Here is a 23,978-nt window from a genome sequence, read left to right as displayed (position 1 = left end):
TCTGCCTTAAGGTGTCACACTTTGAAAAATATTTCACAAACACTTTTTTTTAATAGTGCTTTGATGGCTCAAGTAATGATTAAAAACAATTTGGCTTTTTTCAAAAACGTTCTGCAATATAAGCTAAGCCATCGTCACAATGACTTAGTGTTATGAACTAGAAGTGGGGTATAAACAGATTCGAGCTTAACAGTCAAAAAATAGAAATTATACTTGGCATACTTTTTAGTCATCGTTCATGCAAGTTTTATTTATCCCGAAAAAGATTACTTACTAAACAAATGTTCTCTAATTATAGCTCAAAGGTTATAACTATTTCACGTTCAAAATTCGCACACAAAACAATAATGTACATAAGAAGCAAAATTTACACAACCATAAATACCACCAAAAAACAGCACAATTACGTTTGATGAGAGTGCGGACTCTGTGAATCCCAGCGCTGACATTCAGTTCCATCTGATGTCTTTGAAATCCAGCCTCTATAACTTGCGCCCTTGTCGTTTCCGGACAAACATTCCGCTGCACGAGAATCAATAAGTCAAGTTAAACTTATGTGCTCTAACGAATTTCAATGAACCAATCCTTGATATGGTATCTGCAGGTATTAGGGCCCACCTATAAACCTTAACATACAGTCAAATAACTAGGTCGCAAATTTTGTAAACTGTTGTTAGTAGCTAAGATGGACAAAAGGTAAAACGCGGTTAAACGTGCTTCGGTTAATCCGGATCTTCGACTAATTCGTACAAAACTTCACGTACAAATGATTTGTAATGTGGTAAGGCTTGAACTAATCGACATCTGTTAATCCGGATCTTCGCCTAATCCGTACAATTTTTTTGATCCAAACGGGTCCGGATTTACCGCAGTTTACTGTACATTTATTACTCAGCCATAGAGCGTCCATGCAGACCAGCATTCACGGCACGATTAAATAGCCTAAATAATTGTACACCAGACCAGTTAAAGGCATTCAACCGAATCAAGTCGGCCTCCCAAGCATTCCTATACGGCAAGGGTGACCAAAAAGTCCCGGAAAGACTCATTTCGTGGGTTCTGGCTTATATCTTGTATAATTTGTCAAAATTTTTATGGGAACATTACAAGCTAGGAACTTTACACCACAATAAGTATTCTTACCTTTATCGACTGGCGGTCTGGCGTCACGCGGGGCTTTCCCTGCGTTGGAACTGGACGCTGTTATCATGGAGTCGGCAATACCGCCAGAGTTCATTCCAAGTTTGTAAAGACATGCTGTGACCAAAATATACAATATTATTTGACCAGAAGCCTGAAGCCTTACTATGGGGGTTTAAAATCAGAATTTTAAGGTTAAAGCAAAGGATATAAGTTGGATTATTATGGTATTTCTCTTATCAGTATAATTTTAACCTTAATATTTTTTATTTTAGAAGCGAAAATGCTATATTTTTTTTACAAAAACGACCACAAGGTATTCATTTTTTTACAGTTTTCATTTATTACTTCGAAACAAACATTTTGCAAGAAAATTCTAACTGCTATATTTAATGGTGAATTTCTCAGCTACGGTTAAGTATATGGTAACGAGTTTCAGATATTTTGTCAAACTGACATGCAGTGCATCCGATATATTCAAGTCTGACTGCTACTTTATCTTTCCATTCAGTTGGGTAACAACGAATATGTCGAGCAATAAGAGGGCGAGGGAACAAGTTTGTTACTTGAGTGTTTTGGTCCGAGTTTGCTGGAAACACCTGTACATAAAAAAGTCATGCATTACTAATAACGTTGGTTGCATCGCCGTGTGTAAGACCAACAAGTGACCTTTTTGTGGCTAAATGTTAATATATTTTCAACGGCGAGAGACCCCGACTTCAATGTTGTGGCAGCCAATACGGCTACTAAGTGTAACCATAGATAGTTAGATGGCCTTTATTAGTGTGATTTCAACAAGTATTGAACACCCCATGGCGCATTCGCCAACAGTACCGAACTGAAAGACAGAAAGATTACAAACCTTGCATAGATGTTGGCTGCACGCTAAAAATAGGGAAGGAAGTATAGTTTGCGTTGTATTCATACAAAAAAAATTACAATTCGTACTATTTGGCTAATAGAAAGTAAAAAATTAGGTTTGCAAAATGTTTAAAAAAATGTGTAATGTTAGTTTGTGTTTTTACTCACAAGAGGTTGATTGTCAGAGTCGGTCAACCATTCCCAACTTGTCACTGCAGCACCAACATTGTTGGGATCCTGGGAGTATTTAATCTTGTATTTGGTTGTCCATTGTCGTTCTGTGTATTGGATGAGACCGTTTCGACCCTGAAAAATAGTTGAAATGTCGTGGACTCAAATCAAAGTAGCGGCTTTCCCACTTGTTAGATAGTAGCTTACAAATACAGTAGTAAAACGTGTGATTTTTGCAAATTATCAAGTGTTTTTTGATGTGTGTTTTTTCGAACTGTTTATGAATTGAATGAAATACAAGAGAATAGAACTGATTTTACCGCCTGCATTTGAAAAGGCCAAACTATAGATTAAATAGGTTTGAACTACAGTTTAATGCCAATTTTTTCACGTCAACCAGTTTATAACTAGATGTTGCTATAAGAATACTAAAAGTAAAAACATTGGCGAGTTATTTGGTTTGGAGTAAAAAAAATCAAACATTGTAGTTAGACGTAATTCAAACCTGTGTTATAATTCCCTTGATTTCCTTGTGAATTTCAAAATCGACTTGAAGCCAGGGTTCGGGGTCACTGTCCTTTGGCATCCAAGCTCCATGTCCTGTTCCGAATTGAACGTTGTCCTAAAACGCAATCAACAGTTTAAAACCAAAACAAAACAAATAAAAAACAAAAAAAGAAATAGTACAGAGCAAATTTAAACATAGCATGAATTAGAATTAGATAGAGACAAGACAAACAAAGAAGCAATAAAGTTTACAAATAAAAAAAATGCTTAGAAAACAAAACACAGTGAACGAAATAAAAAGCACTCATCTTACAATCTAATATTAAGCACAGTTTTCACTGTATACCACTTGATAGACGGTCAGATTGTGTATTTAACTTTTTTGTACTTACAAGTATGATAACATCGGCTGGAGTGTTAAGCCTTCCTCTTGCAGCGGCATAATTATCACTTCGTTCAGTCGATGCTGTCAATACACTGTCATCCAAAGGTCCGCCATACTCAACTCCGAGATGTCTACAAAATCAAGTACACTGCAATTTTTAATTTTTGTTAAATGGCAGTTAAATTGCTTGTGTGAAATCACATATAACACCAAGTTATCAAGGTTACTAGTTCAAATCCCAGCTTGGTCTCTTGTGTTATATAGAGCGATAAAGCCTTAAGGATGGTTCAAAACTAGTTATCCCTCTAATCAAGTAGATTTAAATTCGGCTTAATAAGAAAAATAAAGAGTACAAGGATTACTTCCTGTTAAAACACGTAAAGTATGGGTTAGAATGAGTAGAGTAAACCTCAGTTAATTCGATTAATCCAAAACCTTCACCTAATTCGGACAAAACACGAGGTACAAACGATTTGTAGTGTGGCAAGACTTGAACAAATCGACATATAGGGTTAAACCTGGATATTCGCCTAATTCAACAATTTTTTTGGTCCAAACAGGTTCGGATTAACGGAGGTTTACTGTATATTGTTTTATTATAGCTTAAACAAGGATGGCGTTGCCAAAGGTGCACTCCATTTTAAAAAGCAATGCTGTAACGAAAATTGCTGAAAATTTTAAAATAATAAACATGGCACAGAGCACACCTCTGTTTCAACCATCTCTTATTTTGTGTTACTAGAAAAAATTGATAACCAAAATTACAACTTACTTAAAACAACAAGCCTCGTTGCTTTTGCAGTCTGAGTCGGCGACATCGGTTCCAATAATGCTTGAAGTTTTTCCAGTTTTCTCGCACATATAATGTCTTGGTGAGTAGCAATCGATGTCGTTCCAACTACCAGTTGCCACATAAAATTCCAAACAATCCTCGTCACCAGAGTTATTAGGCTCACCTGGTGAAACGAATTATGGGCAAAGTTTTAACAAAGAAATTTAAAGTGTGTTTGTCCTTTTTTGCAGTAATTACTAGGGATGTGCCAAAACTGCAAATGTTCTGTTTGGTCGAGCACCGAGCATCTCACTTTAATGCTCGGTGCTCGGCCGAGCACGCTCGGTGCATTATGACGTCACAAAAAATCCCCTTTCTACGTTTTAGCTCTACAAGGCCTCTTACGTCACCGGCGGTGTTTTATTAAGCTGTACATGCCCATAAAGTACGCGTTTTCCACCATCTCGTGCATTTGAAAAATCATTCGTTTTTGTTTAAAGACACCCTTTAGAACACTAGTTACATATGTTAGAAGTGCATGAATATGCAAATTTAACGCTCGGGTCAGTTTGTGCAACTGCTCGGCCGAGCACCGAGCATTAAAAACAGCGATGCTCGGTACAGAGTACTCCGGTTCTGGCTCGGCTCGGCGCATCCCTAGTAATTACCATACACCAGTGTTTCTCAACCTTTTTTCCTGTACTGCCTCTTTTAGGTCCACATAATTTATAAACGCCTTCCTTATAAATGACAAAAATTAAAACGATTTTATTTCACGTATACGTTTGCATACAATCAATGCGATAATTGAGAACCCAATCGTTATCAACCTAGATTTTAGCACTTTATAATAAAATTTGCTTATGGTTAATCAACATGATACCACTGCAGACATTGCTCATTTCTTTTTAACTTGGTACCAGGTATGGGCCAAAACTGCTATTGTTCTGTTTAGTTGTGCACCGAGCATGTTACGTTAACTCTCAGTGCATTGTGACGGTCACTCACCTATCCCCTTTACACTCATTTTTATGTTTTTTTTACCTATTTTAATGCTCCCTTTTTAGCCCCCGGGGCTTATTTAATCTACAGACGTCTCTTCTACATAACATGTGAGGCAAGTCAACGCTACATGAAACACCATGAACGTTTTTTAATTAACAACAGCAACTAGTTAAAAACGCTTTTGAGTAGTCACTTTTTTTCTTGCGGACCCTACTTCCGTAAGTCAGCAGTGAACAAACCACACGTTCTATTGTAACGTTGACATACCCGTTAGTGACTTGCCCGTTACATTATTGTGTAATAAACAAGTGATCAATTCGTAGTACGGTTTTGCAGTGATGGTCTAACGCTGCTCGGCTTTGCGCCCCCTTTAAGAACTACTGCCATACACATATCGAAACAGTTTAAAAGTTAAATGACGTTCACCAAAAGTTTATGTATGGATGGAACATAATGTGCCACACATTTGACTTTTTTGTTTCGTTTTTTTTGTCTTCTAATACTGAAATGTTTTTGCGTTGTCAATTGAGAGAGATAACTCCATCAAGCACAGCTGCGTATCATGTCATTGAAAATGAAACACCATTTTTTTAGTTTTACTGCTAATTTCGTTTATTTTTCCAAAAAAAACTTTATATATCTCACATAGCTTTCGCACGCTATGCATTCGTAAGCTTGGTTTCCAATAAAAAGAAAAAAATAATAATTTGGAAACGACAAAAATACGAAAAACATTAGCAAAGATTTCAGCTTACCCGCCTCCCAGTTAAGGAAGTTGAACGGAGATCCATCAGACCACATCCAGCCTTGATCGACAACATTCGCAGTGTCGTGAACCCAATCATTGAAGTCGTTGCCTCCAGTCCAAACATTTGCTATCACCGGTACATTGCCCACCATTACTGTATTCAAAAATCACGTATAAGTGGAATTTTTTGTTCAGTTGAGTTCACTTCACTTGGTGAACAAAAACACAGAATCACAATTGCATTAGAACAACTAGAAGGGTGGCTTAGCACATATTGCCACTGCACAGACACTGTGACCTATTTCTTAACATATATTTACATCCGACACTTATTTTATATTGGGTCCCATATCATCCACTGTCTTTTATAACCTTGGTTGTTTCTGCAAGCAAAAACTCATGGGTCCCCCACACATGCAAAGTTGTAAATAATGTATTTCAAGAGATTACAATGAGAAAGTTTGGCATTGTATCATCAGACACAGTGATCAGTACTGTGCCTAAATAAATATGATTTATGAAGTAAAGACTATTTAAATTCATTCCATTCATACCTTTTTGAAGGTTTTTCTATTTTATGACTATCTGAGAAAAAAGTGTTAAATAGTGAGAAAATAGGCTAAAACACAACAATCAGGTCCTATTAATGGTGAATTGTACATGACTCTAGGAGTCTCGTGGAGTAAATGATAGGTACTACAGAGTTTAACAGAACACCAACACCTACAAATGGTACACTCTACAAACTGTCCAAATTTCATTCAATTCGGACATTGTTTAAAAAATTGAACCAGTTTGGGGCGCTAGTGGGGTAAATATTGGGGCAACAGGGTTGAACACAACATTCTACACCTATAAATGGCACACTCTACAAGCTATGTAAATTTCATTCAATTCTGACATTGTTTACAAAATGGACCCATTTTGGGGGGCTAGTGGGGCAAATGTTGGGGCAACAGGGTTGAACATAGCAAACAACAACTATAAATAGCACACTCTATAAGCTGTCCAAATTTCATCAAATTCTGACAATGTTTAAAAAATTTAACCTTTTTAGGGGACTAGAGGGGTAAATATTGGGGTTACAGGGTTAAATAAAACAATTGACACCTATAAATGACAAATTCTGCAAGTAATTCAAATTTCACTAAATTCTGACACCGTTTAAAAAAACTCACCCATTTTAGGGGGTCAGTGGGGTAACTGATGGGGTTTAACACCCAAAAGTGTAAAATATGAAACCACGATGACCCAATTAACAGTCATGTAAGATTTTATCCAAATCGAACAATGTTTAAGATTCTAACCACTAGAGGTGTTATTGACAACATTCGTCAACGCTTCTGATGTCATAAGGCTGTTAATACCCCTCTGATTGGTATGTCCAAAACGCCTACCAAGTAATGCACAAACACATATACCATATGTACTGGTGCCATTATTATACTATTACACTACAGAAATTTTTCGTTTGTGGTGCGCACCAACATACAAAAACGTTTTACACTTTGGGGGCTAGCGGGGTAAATACTGGGCTTATCAAGTCAAACAAAGCAAATGGCACATCTGCATAAATATATCTACCATCTGTGAAAGTTTCATCCAAATTCATCAAAGATTTCATGCCAAAAGTGCATGGACAAACTTCACCGGAGAAAAAAGAAAAAAAACAAGAAAAAAAAAAGAAAAAAAAAAAACTGAGTGAAATCAAGATGCGTCCCCTTCAGGGAAGGGGACCCATAATTATTAGGCCGGAAATAGCTGCGCAATGTTGAAACGTAATAAAGCGCAAATTAATGAAGGGTACAATTGGTGGATCGAGGCTGAAAGTTCACCGGGAGTAATTTGCGTTTCGTGACTGGCACTCGCACGAAAATTAGGTTGGCCTTTTTCTAACACTGTTTCAAGAATCATTGAACACAAGTAAGGGTATACTCTTTGAAATACAGTTAACAAAAGTCACAACCCGGCATAGGTAAGAATTGTTTACAAGATTAAATACAATTTCTTCTTTATTCAAACACAATAACAATATTCAGCAAAACTTTACGTAAGATGCGATTCAAACAGTCTGTGCAGATAAAGACGAGAAAAAAAAACGATTTTCACGTAAGTTAAACGTCATATTGTCGCATGGGTTTTAAGTCATAACGTTGTACCTCCGTGTGACGTCACGAAAAGCCATTTACGTCACATCAGAGGCATAGCGTTTTAAATGTTTTTCCAGATGTTAAAACTGACACAAGAAAAGCCTATAGAATTTGACACCAAACGTTGCTCACCGTGTAGGAAGTTTTGCTCCTGTGGTGAGTTGATGGACACCAGATCACCTCCAAGAACTTGACAATCGTGTCTTGCATCGAACCATGTGCGAGTTTTAAATGCGTCCACCTGGAATTAGAATCGTTCATGTCACAACAGCACAACACAGTATTGTTAAGTTTTTATTATCAGGTTGGATGAACAAATTTATGTTTCAAAAAACCATTTAACAATGAAAAACTTGTGACAATATAAAAGTAGTAAAACTGTGCTGCAGGGCTTACAATTTATCTGGTTTTTAGCTTAATCCAATAAGTACAGTTTGTGGTTGATAAACGTGTACATCAACCCAACAGTAACCGGTTTCAAATTATTAGTGAAGGACAAAGCTACACCCGCTCGAAAACCCTAATCAGGGCAACCAAGAAAAATAACATCTAATGCTTTCTTCGGGTAGTCTTTTTACACGGTGTTTGAACCCAGAACGCTCCCAAGTACGAATCATGATCAACTTTTTTATGTCACTAAATGAATAAGAGGCTCAGACAATTTTGCCAGTACATATTTCAAATCACAACACAGAGGATGGTATTTATCTTGGTACACACGCTAGGTGGCACCACTGACCCATGGTAACAAACTATGAGAGTTTGTTTGATCGAAAAATTAACCAAACCTTGTAAGTCTGTTGTTTGCACAACCTTTGTAGTCAATAGGCAACAACATAAAACTGATATAAACTAGTCGAATAATTTCGGCCGAATCTAAAAATCCCCTTAGTGATTGACGTTTTCAACTTTTTAACTAAACTTTGTGCTGTTGATGCAAGTAAACTGGTTTATGATATACCAAAATCACTTTTACAATGTACCACACTTTAACAATATTTTGCAGACAACGTGGCTCGTATTTTTAGACAAAACATTGTTGAAAGTTTAGTCCAGTGGTTCTCAACCAGAGCCTATATGCCCCCCTAAGCGAATATTTTCCACACTATTTGTCCATATTGAGGGTTATTTTTAGAAAAAAAAATATCCAGTTGGACCGTGGGCTTTACAATTTAGTTAAGTTTGCTTCTTGCATTTTTTGGTGTGGCCATAGCTCTCACGGGGGTTACTAATAAGAAGCCATGAGACCCGAAAGTTACTTTTAGGAGGCCACGGCGCATGAAAGGTTAAGAACCACTGGTTTAATCACTAACTCCAAGCACTAAGAAAGGTTTCGGCTAACATTTTTCGTACCAAGTAACATTGGTCCGAGGCAGGATCAGAAAACCAACCTCCCCCGCCACATTTCTCAGTGTCGACTGGATCTGAAAACATAACATAAAAGAACTTTAAATGACTATATGAATCTCTTCTGTAGATAAAATGCATAAAGTTTACAACTTTAGTATAATGGACTTAGAGACTGTTATTTGCGAAAAATGTGTTGTAGCTTGGGTCACTGTATGAATTAAATGGAAATCAAACTTACTTCCAGTGGGTGGCGCGATTGTAGACGATGATGTTTGAACTGCAAAGGAAAACAAAATAACTTAAAATCGTTTGAAAAAATGAACAAAGAGTAATAATAAACAAAAGCAAATTATTTGAAATAACATCAGTCTTCCTTAATTTTGGAAGCATACGGCGCATTAGCACATGATTTTTTTCCGAGGCAGACTTTGCAGGCTGCCACACAAATGTTGTGAATATAAAGTTAATTTGCAACTTTATTTCGGTGAGTCAGATGACTTTAAAAAAATAAGAAAAAAATGAGCTTACAAAGGTTGGTATGCATGTCTGTGTTTCATCATTAAGTCCTATAAAACACCAGATAATTTTTCCACTTTAAAATAGCAAACATTTTGCGGCACGTTGAAAATCTCTCAAGGCGCACATGATACAAAGTCCCAAACCGGTTAGCGTATCAAAATTCATTTTTAGGTTCAAAATCACGTGAAACCATAAACGACGTGACTCTGGTACACGTCAACGTGACAGTACAGTCATGCATTTTAAGTTGCATAACAGCACAAACAGGTGACCGCAAACGGGTAAGGTAGTCAGGCCCTAAGCTGCACACAAAGTTTACAGAGAGATCAGCACCACTTGTTTACACAACGACACGTCAGAAACATGTACGCAGCGGTGACTGGTGCATTGTGGGACGCGGGTGCACGTCGCCGACTTACTCCGTTTGCGTTGTGACGTAACAACGGACACAGACTTTGCTCCCCACACCCAACGCCAGAGCTGGGTTAAATAGTAACTGGAAAATGCAAGTGTTACGATGCATAAAATATGTGTTGCAATTTGGCGATGCGAGGTTGGGTTTTATAGGTCACGTGATTTTACGGATCGCTAAACACGACTGATTTATCTAGGATTCTATGTCTACTTTTGTTGAAAGGAAATTCAAGTGACTTAAGTGTAATGCTATATGTATAGTTAAACAATAAATTTTACTTATGTTTGTAATAATAACTGTTTCTTTAAGATGTGAACTTATAAATTAGCTGATTGGTTTCCTATATTTAGTCGTTTTGCTTTCCAGTTGGTAAAGTTTGTTTATCAAATTGTGCTTTTATTTGACACATATGTCACATAGATGCCTCTTTATTGAGATTAAAACGCTTTGATACACCGTTTTATTTTAAGCAAGTTTGGTACTTTCTTCCAAATCGTTTATAAGAACCCATTGCATTTCTAGCATGAGGGATAATCAAAAACAGACTTATCTTTGCATATATACGATTAAATTGTATCATTTTCAATTTACTATTGTCAAACACAGTACTTAACCCCACGACCGTTTAACTAAAGCCACATTTTTGATGCAAGCACCTTTGGTGTTTTCGACAATCACTTTTATAGACACTTTTGAACGTCACATTCACAACATCTGCGGACTTACTTTCAACTTTTTTGCACACATATAATCTTGCAGTGTTACAGCTATCTCCCATCCATGCACCATCTGATTCCTTCATGTAGTTGCATGGCTGATTATTTTGTTGTCCGCTCTCAAAATTTTGGAAGGACACTGTATTTCCGTCAGACCACTTATATCCACTCTGATAGGTTAAACCAATCCAACTGTCCGACTGTATTGTACCTGAAACGGAATGAATCGTTGTGACAAATGTCTTAAGTAGAATAACGTATGAATTATAGTACGCCAGGCCTGTTGAAGGAGTCATATGCTTAGGGAGACTGGTTTGATTCGGTATAACGCCTTCAATAGCCCTGCCGTGCTCGCTGGTCTACATGGATGCTTTAAGGCTGATCCAGTTATGAATGCATGTTCAACTTAGCTGAACGCACGATTTAGATTGTTTTTGTTTTATTAACGTTTCTATTTACAAGAGATCAGTAACATAATACTGTTCTAAAATATCATATTGAAGACCAATGAAACGGGGTACAAATTTGCACTTATAACGATCAAATTTGTTGGTTTAAAATCAGTAAGAAAGTTTATGAAAAGTTTAAGTCCAATTCCAAAAACATTAACTCACATGGATAGTGCTGACGTTTTAACCTAACATTTTCAATAAAATATTTAGCGACCCACCAACAAGGAAACTTTGCTCATCGGCGTTAAGAATGCTTGTGAGTGTGGCTTGGTTCTGCGTGCAGTAAGCAGCGGCGTCGCTCTGGGTCTTTTCGGCTGTCGCTGGTTGATAACACCATCCACGGAAATGTAGCCACCCGTTTTCACATTTTCCTTCGGCTGGTGAAATAAACATTAAAATGTAAGTCATTTGTAATATGGATTAGCTGCAAAATAAATCTATCAATCTTTTGGAAGGTTAGTTAAGTGGATATAAACGGGTGTAACTGATGTAGCCACTCAATTCACTGATGGTGGCATGAGCATTTGCCGAAACGTTTGAACAATAAGGCATGTCGCTTATTACGTCTATTTGGGCCGTTATTTCCATCAATAATACAAATAGTTTTAAAGATTAGTAAATTGATTCTGGGAATCATTTCAAATTCTATAGCAAATCTCAAAACAATTTCTACCTTTTATGTTATATAACTTATCTCAAGTTTGAAAACATTTATTTTCATGGTAAAATCTTGCTCGTATAGCAAACTATATTTGTTCTAAATGAGAAACATAACCGATTTTAACGTAACAATAAATGTTTCCAAACTTGTAGTTTTAAACACCACTTGAAGTACAAGTTATAATATTTTGTCACAAAGCTGCGTAAGCGATCGACTTTGGTAAATTGCAACTTACTGGTTATAACTCCTGCTGGGGGGAGTGTAGACCCTTCAGGTAGTTCACATATAAAAGGTCTTTCATAAAAACAGGTGGTGGTTTCCCAATTAGACTGCCCCTTTCCAGTGTATAGACTGACACAATCTTGTTGACCTGTGGAAAAGTTGAGTTAAAACTAGGGATGTGCCCAAAAATCTTCTGTTTGGTCAAACACCGAGCATCTTACGTTAATTAGCTCGATGGATTTTGACGCCACCAACAATACCAATTCAACACCAGTTTTTGAGGTTTTACAAGGGGTCTTACGTCAACAGCGGTGCATTAAGCTGTACAGGCCCCCATATAACGCGTTTTTCCACCATTTAACGCATTTAAAACAGTCATTTGTATGTTTTTGGATACCCTTTGGATACTAGTTTCGAAAGTTAACAGGGCATAAATATGTAAATTTAATTCTCGGGTCAGTTTGTGCAACTGCTTGGCCGAACACCGAGCATCAAAAACAGCGATGCTCGGTACGGAGTACTCAGGTTCTGGCTCGGCTCGGCCCATCCCTATTTTAAATGTACAAACAAACGGACAAACAGCAAACATAAGAAAACCTACCGACTACAGAAGTTGGCATATTAATATCCCAGTAAGTTTTAACGACAGGCGTAGAATCAGCCCATGCCCACGTCTCGTCTCTAATCATATCAGAGGCACCCAACCATATATTGGTGTATCCAGCTTTAAGGAATTGATTTAAAACACTGCCGATATATTTTTCCTGGTCGTCTCTGCAAACAAAATACATTTCTTTAAAACTTGTTTAAGTTTTGATCTATCATAAAGGGGCTACTGTAAAATACGCAATCTACTAATAAAACTAATGAAGATGTTGACGGTTAGGGCTATTAGGATCAGGGTGAGAGTTAGTAATGCAAATAACTTAATAATTCAATCTCAGATATCCTTTTGAGTCTAATATTTTTACAATGGTTAACAAGCGTTACAATACAGTGTTTAGTACCACTCTCCCTCAATGAAGATACAGAGGTTTGCATATTCAACCTCTCATTATTCGCAAACTATTGAATTTAATATACTAAAAATTTGACACTGACAAACGAGAAAGTTCAATTGAACTCACGTTTCGATTTTGAGCATTGTAGCACCAGCTGCTGCGCACATTTCTTTAGCTGTCGTCCAAGTCTGCAGTCGATTCTCGTTTATCACAATCTCGTAACATTTATCGGCGAGAAGCAGCCAGCCAGGTGGGCAGGTTCCTGTAATATTGAAAATAAATGGTCACACAACGCAAATATACACGACTGTAGTACCCACTGCCAACATATTAAGCTTTAGATAGTTTCTTAGCTCTCCAGGCCTTAAAATCACGTTGGACCAATATAGACTGTTTGTACATCTTACCCAAATTGAACCCTTCAAAGGCCGACTTTGCTTAAGTATAATGCCTCGTGAAGTGACACAGCACTCCAACAACGGGATTTGTTTGTAAAAATAGTTTTGATGAATTATTTCAAACAAGAAATACCCTACAAGGTAGGCTGAGGTGGGATTCGAACCCTCGACTAGCATGTATAAGACAAGTGTCGCAAATTCAATCAACGCAATTTATCATAGCCTACTAGCCTGCAGTATTTTTAACAAGACTACTCCATCAAGAAGGCACCTATAAATTCCACAAGTCAATCGCTAAAGACACCACCGTAACCTTCCCGTTTTGAATTTTCGCATTGATTTTGTGAACTTTTCCCAAATTAAACTTATGTATTTTATGTTTATTCATGCTTGATTGTTTATGTACAGGTGGCAATTGTTTTGACCTCACTTGTTATTAAATTGACTTATGTAAGTTGCTTATGCTTTGTATACTTTGTATATTTTTTAGACAGTTTTTACACATATAGTACAACATTGACTGGTTAAGTTACATGGAGATTAACAAATTTAACAGAGATAGTCGGTATTTCTACCGCTGATTATATTTTTTACCTTGTAAGCCTCTTTCGCAGATGTATCGCAATTCAACGCTGCATTTACTGGCAGTCCAAGTTTGACCATCAGGTGTTATTTCAACACAGGTGCTTCCGAGGTAAGGTAGTCTGCCGAAAAAACAATTTTACAATAAACATTACTCAGCAAATATGATGTGAGTACAGTGGCATTCAACTATGCTTTAGCCCCTTTGACGTGTTAAAACTGGCAATTTTGATTGACGTTATGGGAAACTGTGAAATGAAACATTCAGAAGTCAGGCCATCATAGTACGCCAGGCGTATGGAATGAGTCATACCAAATCAACCGGTCACCAAGCATTGATGTGGCAAGACGTAGGGTAGGAAAATCTAGCCTGCGGTGGGATTCGAACCCATGACAGGAGTCTTTACGGGACTCGTGCTCTGCCAACTGAGCTACACAGGCTCAGTGATAAATCCGGCGAATATTGAATTACAAGCGGGGCTCGCATACTGCACATGTCAGCTTCGTAGTAGGGGATCGCCAGATCGACCAGTGGTCAGTTTAGACATAGATGAATAGCTGGGAAAATCAAACTAAGATGGCCAAAAAACCTGTTATTCCAACGCGGTTTATTCTTATCCTTAGATATCAATTAGTAATTTAAATCAGTCTTACGGTGTAGTCGGTTGTCCACCGCCGAAGTTGTCATAGGATAATGCCTCATGAGTACTCCACTTCAACGTGCCAGGGTTATCCTTTGAAAAAAGTTTATTGTGAAAGGAATTTTTTTCTTATACTAAAGTGCTCTAATTAAAAGCACGCTGCGAGGACAAAGAAAATCGAGAAGAGATAAAACGTAAAGCAAAATTGTGTGAGAAAACATGATGAAGTCCAACCTTATTTAACACTTCAATTTTAAAACAAGTTTAGTTTTGCACTTTTTCACGAAATACGATTTTGAATATTCCCAGTAAGAAACAATAAGTTTTTTTTTGAAACAATAAACATTTCATTACACGAAATACGATTTTGAATATTCCCAGTAAGAAACAATAAGCCAATATTTTTGTGTAAAAAATCATGTTTTTTACATTTATATTTACCAAGGAGTTTTTTAATAAAATATTTATGACTGGACTAGGAGTTTGTTAGGTTTTTTATCTTTACCGTATCAGACAAGCCAATCCAATATGCGTAAGTCGACGTCATCAAAGATTCCACAAATCCCTGCTCTGCTTGTGAGGTGATGGAAACTAGATTGCCGCCCTGAGCTCTGTTAACCGAAGTAATATAATAACAATTAACTTTCTTATGACAAGAAGGTAGAAGAGCACAAAATTGTGTGTAAGAATTAGTAAATCAGTTTTCGCGACCATTTTGAGACGTTTAGTTGGCGAAAATTGGTACACCTTTAACTGAACACACTAGATAGCACAAAATTACAAAACAGTATGACCGTACTACTGCACTATTGGTGTGTAATATTCGCGTCTTTTTAAGTAAGTGTATGGCATCTGGGCATATTTGTTTGCAGCGTACAACTATAGCACAGAAATAAAGCAAACAATCAAGTTTTGGGTGGGGTGGGATTTAAACCCACAAAAACGTTTTAACATTTATGCCCTTTAAAAGTTTAGCCTAACTCACATGTTTGCGCGACACAATTAAAACCAGGAAATCGAACCGGAACTGAACCCGCGAATCGTTTTGAACGGTTTCAAAACCGGTTTGAGCGGTTGAAACCAGAACCGGAGTTGAACCCTGTATTTCGAACCGGAACAAAACCCGAACCCGAAAATAGACATTTTTTTTGTAAACCTGAACCAAACCTGAACATCTTTAGCACAGCATTGAAAACAAGTTTATTATATTTCAATTGGCAGCCTTGAGCAGCATTTTACTTACTTGCACTTAAGGTCTGCTGCGCTCCATTGCTCTGCGCTTTGGACCACTTGGTAACACGAATCGCCGTTTTGCTGCCAACCGGCCAGACAAGATGGGTATTCGCCTATACCGATACAAGGATATCAAATATTATACCTCAAATGGTATATACCAGTGGTTCCCAAACATTTTTAAATATTTTTTTCCAAACGGTCCCCTTGCCATTATTTCGAGGGCTCGCGGTCCTTAAGCCTAAATGTGTATTTCATAAAAACAAAAGTTGATTGCAGGATTTTAGCCAGTTGTGTAAAATTGCGCATAATAATCATCCAAAGACAGCATGTGACATCACAAACAGGACAAAAAACATTACGATTGTGCGCGAACAATTGCAATTATTATAGTTGTCATTCAATAAAGGCCATTGTTTAGCAATGGAGACAGTCGATTCTCAATTCTACTTTGATTTAAACTTATTTAGTGGCACAAACTGGCGCCAAATAAGATTATAGAATTACTTCAATCGCCTCGCGGTCTCCTCAAAATTGCCTCACGGACCCCTAAAGGACCGCGGACCCCAGTTTGGGAACCGCTGGTATATACAGATATAAATGATTTTTGTTATGCCTTTTACGCTTTTTAATAGCCCATGTCGTTTTACGGGTGTAACAAGTGATTTGGCTATTCATATCACTGATAAAAACATGAACATTTGCCGAAACGTTTAAATAATAAAGCATGTCGGTTTTTACGTCTATTTGGGCCGTTGTATTCGTCATTAAACTCATGTCTTTTTGTTTTAAGATAATTTTTCCCGATTTGAAAGAAAATTTGATTAGGTATTAAGTACCTGGAGCTCGTTTGCAGATGAATCTATTGACAATGTCGCATTGGTTGTCATTCCACTGGCCAGTGTACAAGGGTTTTTGAATCCACATCTCAACACAGGACTCTTTACCGGAATTACTGGGTTCCAAGGGCTTCCATCGTCTATAAAGGTACAGTCACATGAAAAGGTTAATTCATACTACATGCTGTACTCCAGAAAATTAAAAGCAAAAAATCCTATATTTTGCTGGGTAAAACTGGGTACATTTGCGTAAAGCGTGATTAAACGAATGTGCACCAAAGATAAAACCCTAAATTTTGACCGTAAACCCCCAAAACGCGACAAAAATAGAAAAAAAGGCAAATCACGGAAACGTATTGTGAACATCAAATACTATTATCGAAGCAAAATGTCACCTAAACACAAATTTGTAGGCGAGCCAAAACCTAAAAGGAAAAGCACAAAATTCGACATTAACATTTAAAAAAAAAAAAATTTACCAACTTTAAATTGTCGCACAAATATGGCCTAGTGTAAGTTAAGCCGAAATCAAGTCTACTTATTTTAGCTAAAGCCCAAATCTAAATCAAAAGTACGGTCTGACTTACAACTCTAACACTTCAGGTATGGAAAAAAACGCTAATTACACTTAGCAACTAGCGATAAAAACGTAAGACAACTTACTCTACAGCAGGGTCGTAAGGCGTGTTATCTGTCCATTTCCAATCATTTTCATTTGAACTATCCGTTAAACCGATCCACCATCTCGTATCATCCTTGTTAACCAGGTAACTATCGTACACCCAATCCTGTACAACACAAAGTTTTTAGTTTTGTATTTTAAACCCGTTTGAGACTGGTAGGTGCAGTATAAATGAAAACTAAATCGTTTGAAAGAAAAACATTGGCACTTCATATCAACATAAAAAATGCATGACAAAACAAACTTATACATCAGTTTCATGTCCATAACTTTTATTGAAAACGATTGCTAAATAGGATGAACGCCGGGCCCATTGGAGCCGTAGATTTTTTAGCCAACGCCTTGCCATATGGGAATGCTTGAAGACCAACTGATTCGGTATGACGCCTTTGATGGGCCTGGCGTTTATAATTTAAGTAAAAACAGTTGACACCAACTTACACGTTCTTCGACAGTCGCAAAACTAGCAAGATGACCGTCATTTCCCTGACACCATGATTCGGCATCTAACCACGTGGTGGGGGGTTGTGGTTCAAGTTCTTGTTCAGAGAAATACCAGCACATGTCGTTGAAACGTAGCCAGCCAGTGGAACATTCCTGTCCGTGCACTACAACGTAAATTAGATTCACCGTCATTTTTTGGCAAGTTTAGTATATTTTTCTCAATGTCAGAAGTCCATAGTGGTTCGTTTTGCAGTGGTGCTACATAAAATCTTGCTAACCCCTTGCCGTAGGTACGTTTTATCGTTACAAGGGCGTCACAAGTTTAACGACTAAGATCTCGAGACTAGAAAATCATCTGCGAATTAAGCGTTGCTGTTGTGAAGATGAAACGTTAGTTTAGTGGTTCTCAAACTTTTTAAGCATGCGGCGTTTTAAGGAATTGAAATTTTCTTCTGCGACGCACTTCGCAGGTAAACATAACAAATGTTGTTCTAAAAATATTAATTTTCAACTTTATTGTGGTGGATAAGGATGCTTTTTATTACCACTAAAAAAATATGAGCTTTGAAACGTCGTGCACACCAGTATTTCGCCATGAAGTCCTAAAACACCAGGAAATGTTTGTACTTTAAAAATAAAGAATATTTTGACGCACAGTTGAAAATCCCCCACGAAACACTAGACAGTTTGAGAATCACTGCGTTAGTTGGACGTATAATGCCATATAGAACTTTTGACTGTGTCCGTTGGTTTAATAAATTAGGCACCATTCTGCGATTGCTTTGTATGGTGTTCGTGTATTAGGAATTTAAACAAGTTATGGTTATGTTGAATTAGTTTAATTATGTGACGAATGTGTGGCAGCTGTAAGCAAAAACGCTTTTTTCCAGGCATATCGAGACAAGAATTACCACTTGCCTTGAAGTGAATGACGAATTTCTTTTTAGTATTTCTGCGCTTATCGTGTCGTTTTTTGCGTTTTTAGCCCTTTTTGTTTTGTTCATTACGCGGTTTTTACCTTTACAGTGTTTCCCTGATAAAGGCGACCTGAATAGGACGTTGAAACGTCGGTTAAAACAAAACATTTGCCACCAGAAAAGCATCATATAGCTCAGATGTTCATACCAGTTAAGCTTTAATCTTATTACCCTGTCGTGGATTTCAATTTCGCTACAACCTTCTGGGTTTTTAACCCTTTGTGTAAACATTTGCTTGCATAACCACTTCGATACTTAAAATGCAGTACGGCAGACTGGGCAAATGCATAATACTGAATTAAAACCGGTTTTGTAAGCATAATCAGGATACAAAACGGCTCTTGTTTAAAGTATATTGGTACGTTTGTTCTTACCCAAACAGAGGCTGGCTGCTAGTGCAAAGAACGCGAAGTACATTGAAGTCATCTTTCTCCGACTATCAGAGGCCAGAGGTAGAATTAATCCGCTTCCCTTGGATAACTCACACCGCTTCAGCCACAGTCCTACTTTATTTCTGCAACTAAAATTTCATTAGTCTGTCAGAAAAGAATCATTTTCGTACCACAAAGACTATTTTTTTCATACATATTAACAGGCTAGAAATGCTTTACCAAAATAACTGACTTATTGCCGTTGTTAAGAGTGTTTTTTGCGCTAAGTAAACAGAACTTTTAACAATTTTCAAGAATCTTTTTGATTCAATTCAAACGCATTCTAATTTTTTAAAACGTTTAACCAGAAATTAGCTAAAATGCTTGTATTCATACTAGGAAGAACGAACAAAAAATCTTATATTGTTTTAACATAATCGCCAATTTGTCACAAGGCAAAGTGACCGTTTTCTTTACCTAACTCGATCTACACCGTATAAAAAAATCCGCACAAATTAGCTGGCAAATGCCTAAACACATGCACGCGACAGCACGTCCAGACGCAGAACATTCTAGAAGCGAGCAATGCCCTTCATAACCCTCTGATATCAGGTGTTAAAACGAAATGTGCGATAATTATTAATTGGTGCCGCGACTGACGACTACGCAAACATGCAGTGTGCCTTGATATCAATCATTCATACGCCACGCACTGGCAGAAACTCATAATTGCCATACCTTGTGTGTGTTACGGGTGCCTAATACAAATAGAATTGTAAGTGGTGGTTGGGGCAGTCCGTATTTGCGCTTGGTACCGTTGGTTAATGCGCATTTTTGGTTCATATTTGCTGACCTATCATATTTGCTACGTGTTGAACTGTCGCAGACATAACGACCAACAACGGTCTGAGCTTCAGCTCAAGATACGAAAGCATATGTCGGGAAACTGGTTTATAACAGCAAATGCCAAGTAGCCTTAATGTAAAGCCAAATTTTAAAAATCTAGGCAAAAATACGCAAAAAAGTTGGGGACTGTACACACAGCAAACCTCGGTTAATCCGGACCTGTTTGAACCAAACAAAATTTGTCAGGATTAGGCGAAGATTCGAATTAACCGAATCCGGTTTACTGTATATTGTCTGAAATACACAATGGTTTTCAATTACCTGTATTAATGTAAACTATTTACTCCTCAAGGCCATATTTCCACAGTGAAATCGTGGACCGTCTTCGTTCATTTGCGATCTGGTATTTCAAAGAACGGACAATCTCCCTCAAGAAGTAGTAGTTAAGTATTCGTGGGCGTAGTTTAAAGTCATACCCGGGACTGGACTTGAAAATTCTTTAGATTACTACTAAATATTGGCATACTGGCTAAGTTAAAAAAAACGGTAACTCATAGTGGAAGACAAAATGTATTGCACTTTATTAGCAACGATATTTCACATGCGAACACGAAACCACATGACAAAATAACAGATTCTGATTGGCTACCAAAGGTCGATTGTCACGTGACGAGATAGATGACGGTGATTGGACGTCGGAGGGATTGGCAAATGTACATGATTACTTCAGGAGTGTCCTCTCTTGTGTAAAAATCAAGCCTCTGCGTCGATTCCCTTTAAAACACAATGCACATAAATGTCAATGTCAGCATTTTTGAAACATTCACACAGGTAATATAGCCTTTTTTGTTGATTAGTCTATTAGGCAGTTGCCTTGTACAGCTTTGTAAAGCTCTTTTAAATGGCCAATAAGAAATGTCGAACACTTTTCGTTTTTTTGTGCTGAAGAAAGTGAAAAACGATTTCTTAAGGTCAATTTGTCAAGTAAGTAAATTTGAAAATACACGATTTCACGAAAAAACATGCCAAGCAAAACTAATTTTAAACTCAATACTTTTACAGAGGGGCACCAAGTTGCAAATTAGTTCGTTTCAAACTGGTCTTATGCTTTTAAAACTGCTGTTAATATCCTAAAGCCCTATGACAGGGATGGCGAACCTTTTTAGTTAAATGGGTCATACATGAAGTCATAACTCAGAAAGAAAACAAAATGGGTCACATATTATTTTACTACATGCCAATGTCAATGAGAAGTTTGTTGCTACATCTTCTCCGCAAGTCCTGCAATCCTAGGAAGTTTTAAGCTTAATATACACGCAGTATCTGAGCTGAGGCGATTCCTGGCACTGGATATTGTAAAATTCATGTGTGACAAGGATTCGCATGAATATGTGGAACCGAACAGCGTCAACAAAGTTAGAACAACTCGTTTTAAGTTGTACGTTTAAATAAACATATCTGTTGCCTCACAATTGACTCAACAATCTGTGTTTTAAGACAATATGCAATCTGGCAAAGGGCTTCAACTTAACTGTTGTGTTGCTTTTTAATCTTGGAAGTCTGGTAACCCTACCTATAGTAATCAGTATAAATTTAAAAAACTACAAGTGGGTCACTAAAATTCAGTGGTTCGCCATCTCTGCCCTATGAGAACAAATAAAATTTGATTTGATACTCTGAAGTTGTAGAGTAGAGATTAGTTTTTATAAGAAGTATTTATCTTACTTGGCTCATTGTCACAACTGGATTATCGAACCCAGCTTCTTTTTGCGGTGTGGCAGTTCCTGTTTCAGCAGAAGAAGCAGAAAACCACGTTTGCGGCATCGCAGGCATAGATGGCATCGACGGCATTTTCATGTCCTTCGTACCTCCCGAACGCCAGCAGTAAAAGATTCCTCCACCCAATAACAGAAGGGCGATCACCCCGATAACTATCCCAGCTACTGCTCCAGCGCTAATACCACCTCCGCCGCCAGTAGGTTCTGTTATAGGGATACCAGAAGGACCAGATCCTATACGAAAACGTGATAGGTTATGAATAAGGCATAATGTTGCTCTTCCAGCAGTTTTTTTGTACATAATCGACATTTCGACGTCCTATACAAGACGCCTTCTTTAGGATTCGTTTAATCAAAGATTTCGAATATTCGCATATTCCGGATTATCGAATATTCCGTTTAATCGAATATTACGTGTGATCAAATATTCCGTTTAATCGAATATTCCGCTTAATCGAATTTTTCGTTTAATCGAATATTCCGTTTAATCAAATATTTCCGGATAGTCGAATGTTCCGGATAATCGAATATTCCGTTTAATCGACCACTTCCGGACAACCGAATATTTTGTTTAATCGAATATTCCGGATTATCGAATATTCCGGATAATTGAATATTTCGTCTTATCGAATATTCCGTTTAATCGAATATTCTGTTTAATCGAATATTCCGTTTAATCGAATATTCCGGATAATCGAATATACTGGATAATCGAATATTCCGTTTAATCGAATATTTCGTTTAATCGAATATTTCCGGATGATTGTTTTAACTTGGAGTTGCTGAGTTAAATTTAGTTCAACTGATTTGGACTAAAGCACCAAAATTTTTAATTTCAGAACTAATAATCTGCAATTAGTGGTACGTTCCACCATCAAACGTAATAAACCATAAACAGATGATCCAAAATGTTTAGCGATAAACCATTATGCAGTGGTCCCACTTCCCAACCAGGGAGGAATTTTTAAACTGTAGGGAAGAAATTTACTTTAATGTTTACATGTGGTTTGTAAATAGACACTTAAGCTATGAAGAATATGTCCTGCGAAGTTAATAAAAGACTCAATTTTAAATTTTCTTTGTATGGTTTAGCATCTACTCATCTACTGTGTAGTAAATTATGAAGGAAAGAATATGTTTTAAACTGTTAAGAAGGGAATTTGTCGAAATAGGTTGGGAACCACTGCATTGTTGCTTAGTTTTCACTGGCAGCAAATACACTTGGTTTTCAACGGCATACCAAACTGACAATTATTTTAAAACAAATGAATAAGTCTGCTTCGAGTTAAAGATAAAAATAGCGTGGTTGCCAGGCATATTTCAGAACCTTTCCTCTTGCTTAACCGGGAAATGTATATGGCAAGATGCTTACCGAATGGGTAGAAGCATCCGGTAAAGTTGGCATTGACGTCAAGTGGATCCCAACAGCATCCCCGTCTCAAACAGATAGACTCGTCAATATCAGTGTAACCACAGTCAACTCTTTCGTTCGGGTCAACTTTTCCACAAGATGAGAATTCTGCAGAAAACGAAGTAAATACATCATGATTGAATTTTTTAGATTTTGTAAAATTTCTTATTTTGTTGCAAGGTTTTTGATCGAGTTTTTTTGGTGAGCAAAAAAGGACAAAAGGGCTTAAAAATATTTTCAAGGATTTGCATGCATAAAATAGCATGAAAAGAAAGCCACAACAATACACCTTAAAACACAACCAGATCCACCATTATTACAATTTTATTGTGAGATTTATATCGATTTCCTTTTGAATAACACGGTATAGCCGTACGTAAAGCGTATAGTTTTACTATGTCGATCAGTTTATCGGAGTCATTTTTCTTTGAGATAGCATTTAGCCGTATTGTCAATGTTGTTTAGTGCTTTTTGATTAGTAACAAAAGTTGGTAACGGAAGGCATGCTACGCAGAAATGGGGTAATAGTTTAAGCTAAAAATGTTCTGAAAGGCCTTTGAAACGTTTAAAAGGTAGGGTAATTCATCAAATGTTTTTGGAAGATCAAATTATCACCTATATACCACCTAATCTTTTGCGCAATAAAATTTCTATTTAGCATTACCGAACTGGTAACAAAATGTACTGTAAGATGAAAGAAC

General features: G+C 37.2%; 2 protein-coding genes across 2 annotated transcripts in view; both read right to left on the bottom strand.

Moving 5' to 3' along the window:
- Nucleotides 1-20,555, bottom strand: part of LOC145204316 (uncharacterized) — a 38,889-nt gene extending 18,334 nt beyond the window's left edge. Inside the window, exons 1-25 of the mRNA XM_080076809.1 lie at nucleotides 20,410-20,555; nucleotides 19,246-19,391; nucleotides 17,892-18,058; nucleotides 17,432-17,556; nucleotides 16,769-16,908; nucleotides 15,940-16,042; nucleotides 15,202-15,307; nucleotides 14,710-14,789; nucleotides 14,068-14,177; nucleotides 13,202-13,337; nucleotides 12,676-12,848; nucleotides 12,088-12,222; nucleotides 11,410-11,568; nucleotides 10,750-10,950; nucleotides 9,328-9,366; nucleotides 9,093-9,163; nucleotides 7,872-7,980; nucleotides 5,597-5,743; nucleotides 3,837-4,020; nucleotides 3,072-3,195; nucleotides 2,678-2,794; nucleotides 2,170-2,307; nucleotides 1,598-1,739; nucleotides 1,144-1,257; nucleotides 408-522 (exon numbers count right to left, since the gene is read on the bottom strand). Coding sequence (XP_079932935.1) covers nucleotides 408-522; nucleotides 1,144-1,257; nucleotides 1,598-1,739; nucleotides 2,170-2,307; nucleotides 2,678-2,794; nucleotides 3,072-3,195; nucleotides 3,837-4,020; nucleotides 5,597-5,743; nucleotides 7,872-7,980; nucleotides 9,093-9,163; nucleotides 9,328-9,366; nucleotides 10,750-10,950; nucleotides 11,410-11,568; nucleotides 12,088-12,222; nucleotides 12,676-12,848; nucleotides 13,202-13,337; nucleotides 14,068-14,177; nucleotides 14,710-14,789; nucleotides 15,202-15,307; nucleotides 15,940-16,042; nucleotides 16,769-16,908; nucleotides 17,432-17,556; nucleotides 17,892-18,058; nucleotides 19,246-19,297 — 2,987 coding nt within the window. The 5' untranslated portion in view covers nucleotides 19,298-19,391; nucleotides 20,410-20,555. The remainder of the gene's footprint in view (nucleotides 1-407; nucleotides 523-1,143; nucleotides 1,258-1,597; nucleotides 1,740-2,169; nucleotides 2,308-2,677; nucleotides 2,795-3,071; nucleotides 3,196-3,836; nucleotides 4,021-5,596; nucleotides 5,744-7,871; nucleotides 7,981-9,092; nucleotides 9,164-9,327; nucleotides 9,367-10,749; nucleotides 10,951-11,409; nucleotides 11,569-12,087; nucleotides 12,223-12,675; nucleotides 12,849-13,201; nucleotides 13,338-14,067; nucleotides 14,178-14,709; nucleotides 14,790-15,201; nucleotides 15,308-15,939; nucleotides 16,043-16,768; nucleotides 16,909-17,431; nucleotides 17,557-17,891; nucleotides 18,059-19,245; nucleotides 19,392-20,409) is intronic.
- A 97-nt stretch (nucleotides 20,556-20,652) lies between these two features.
- Nucleotides 20,653-23,978, bottom strand: part of LOC145204317 (uncharacterized) — a 38,072-nt gene continuing 34,746 nt past the window's right edge. Inside the window, exons 49-51 of the mRNA XM_080076811.1 lie at nucleotides 23,239-23,385; nucleotides 21,814-22,100; nucleotides 20,653-20,862 (exon numbers count right to left, since the gene is read on the bottom strand). Of these exons, the coding sequence (XP_079932937.1) occupies nucleotides 20,842-20,862; nucleotides 21,814-22,100; nucleotides 23,239-23,385 (455 nt within the window). The 3' untranslated portion in view covers nucleotides 20,653-20,841. The remainder of the gene's footprint in view (nucleotides 20,863-21,813; nucleotides 22,101-23,238; nucleotides 23,386-23,978) is intronic.

Source organism: Phallusia mammillata, chromosome 8, assembly GCF_965637545.1.
Source record: "Phallusia mammillata chromosome 8, kaPhaMamm4.hap1.1, whole genome shotgun sequence".
Lineage (NCBI taxonomy): Eukaryota > Metazoa > Chordata > Ascidiacea > Phlebobranchia > Ascidiidae > Phallusia > Phallusia mammillata.
Note: the sequence above shows the minus strand (reverse complement) of the source record. Positions and strands in the feature narration are given on the sequence as shown.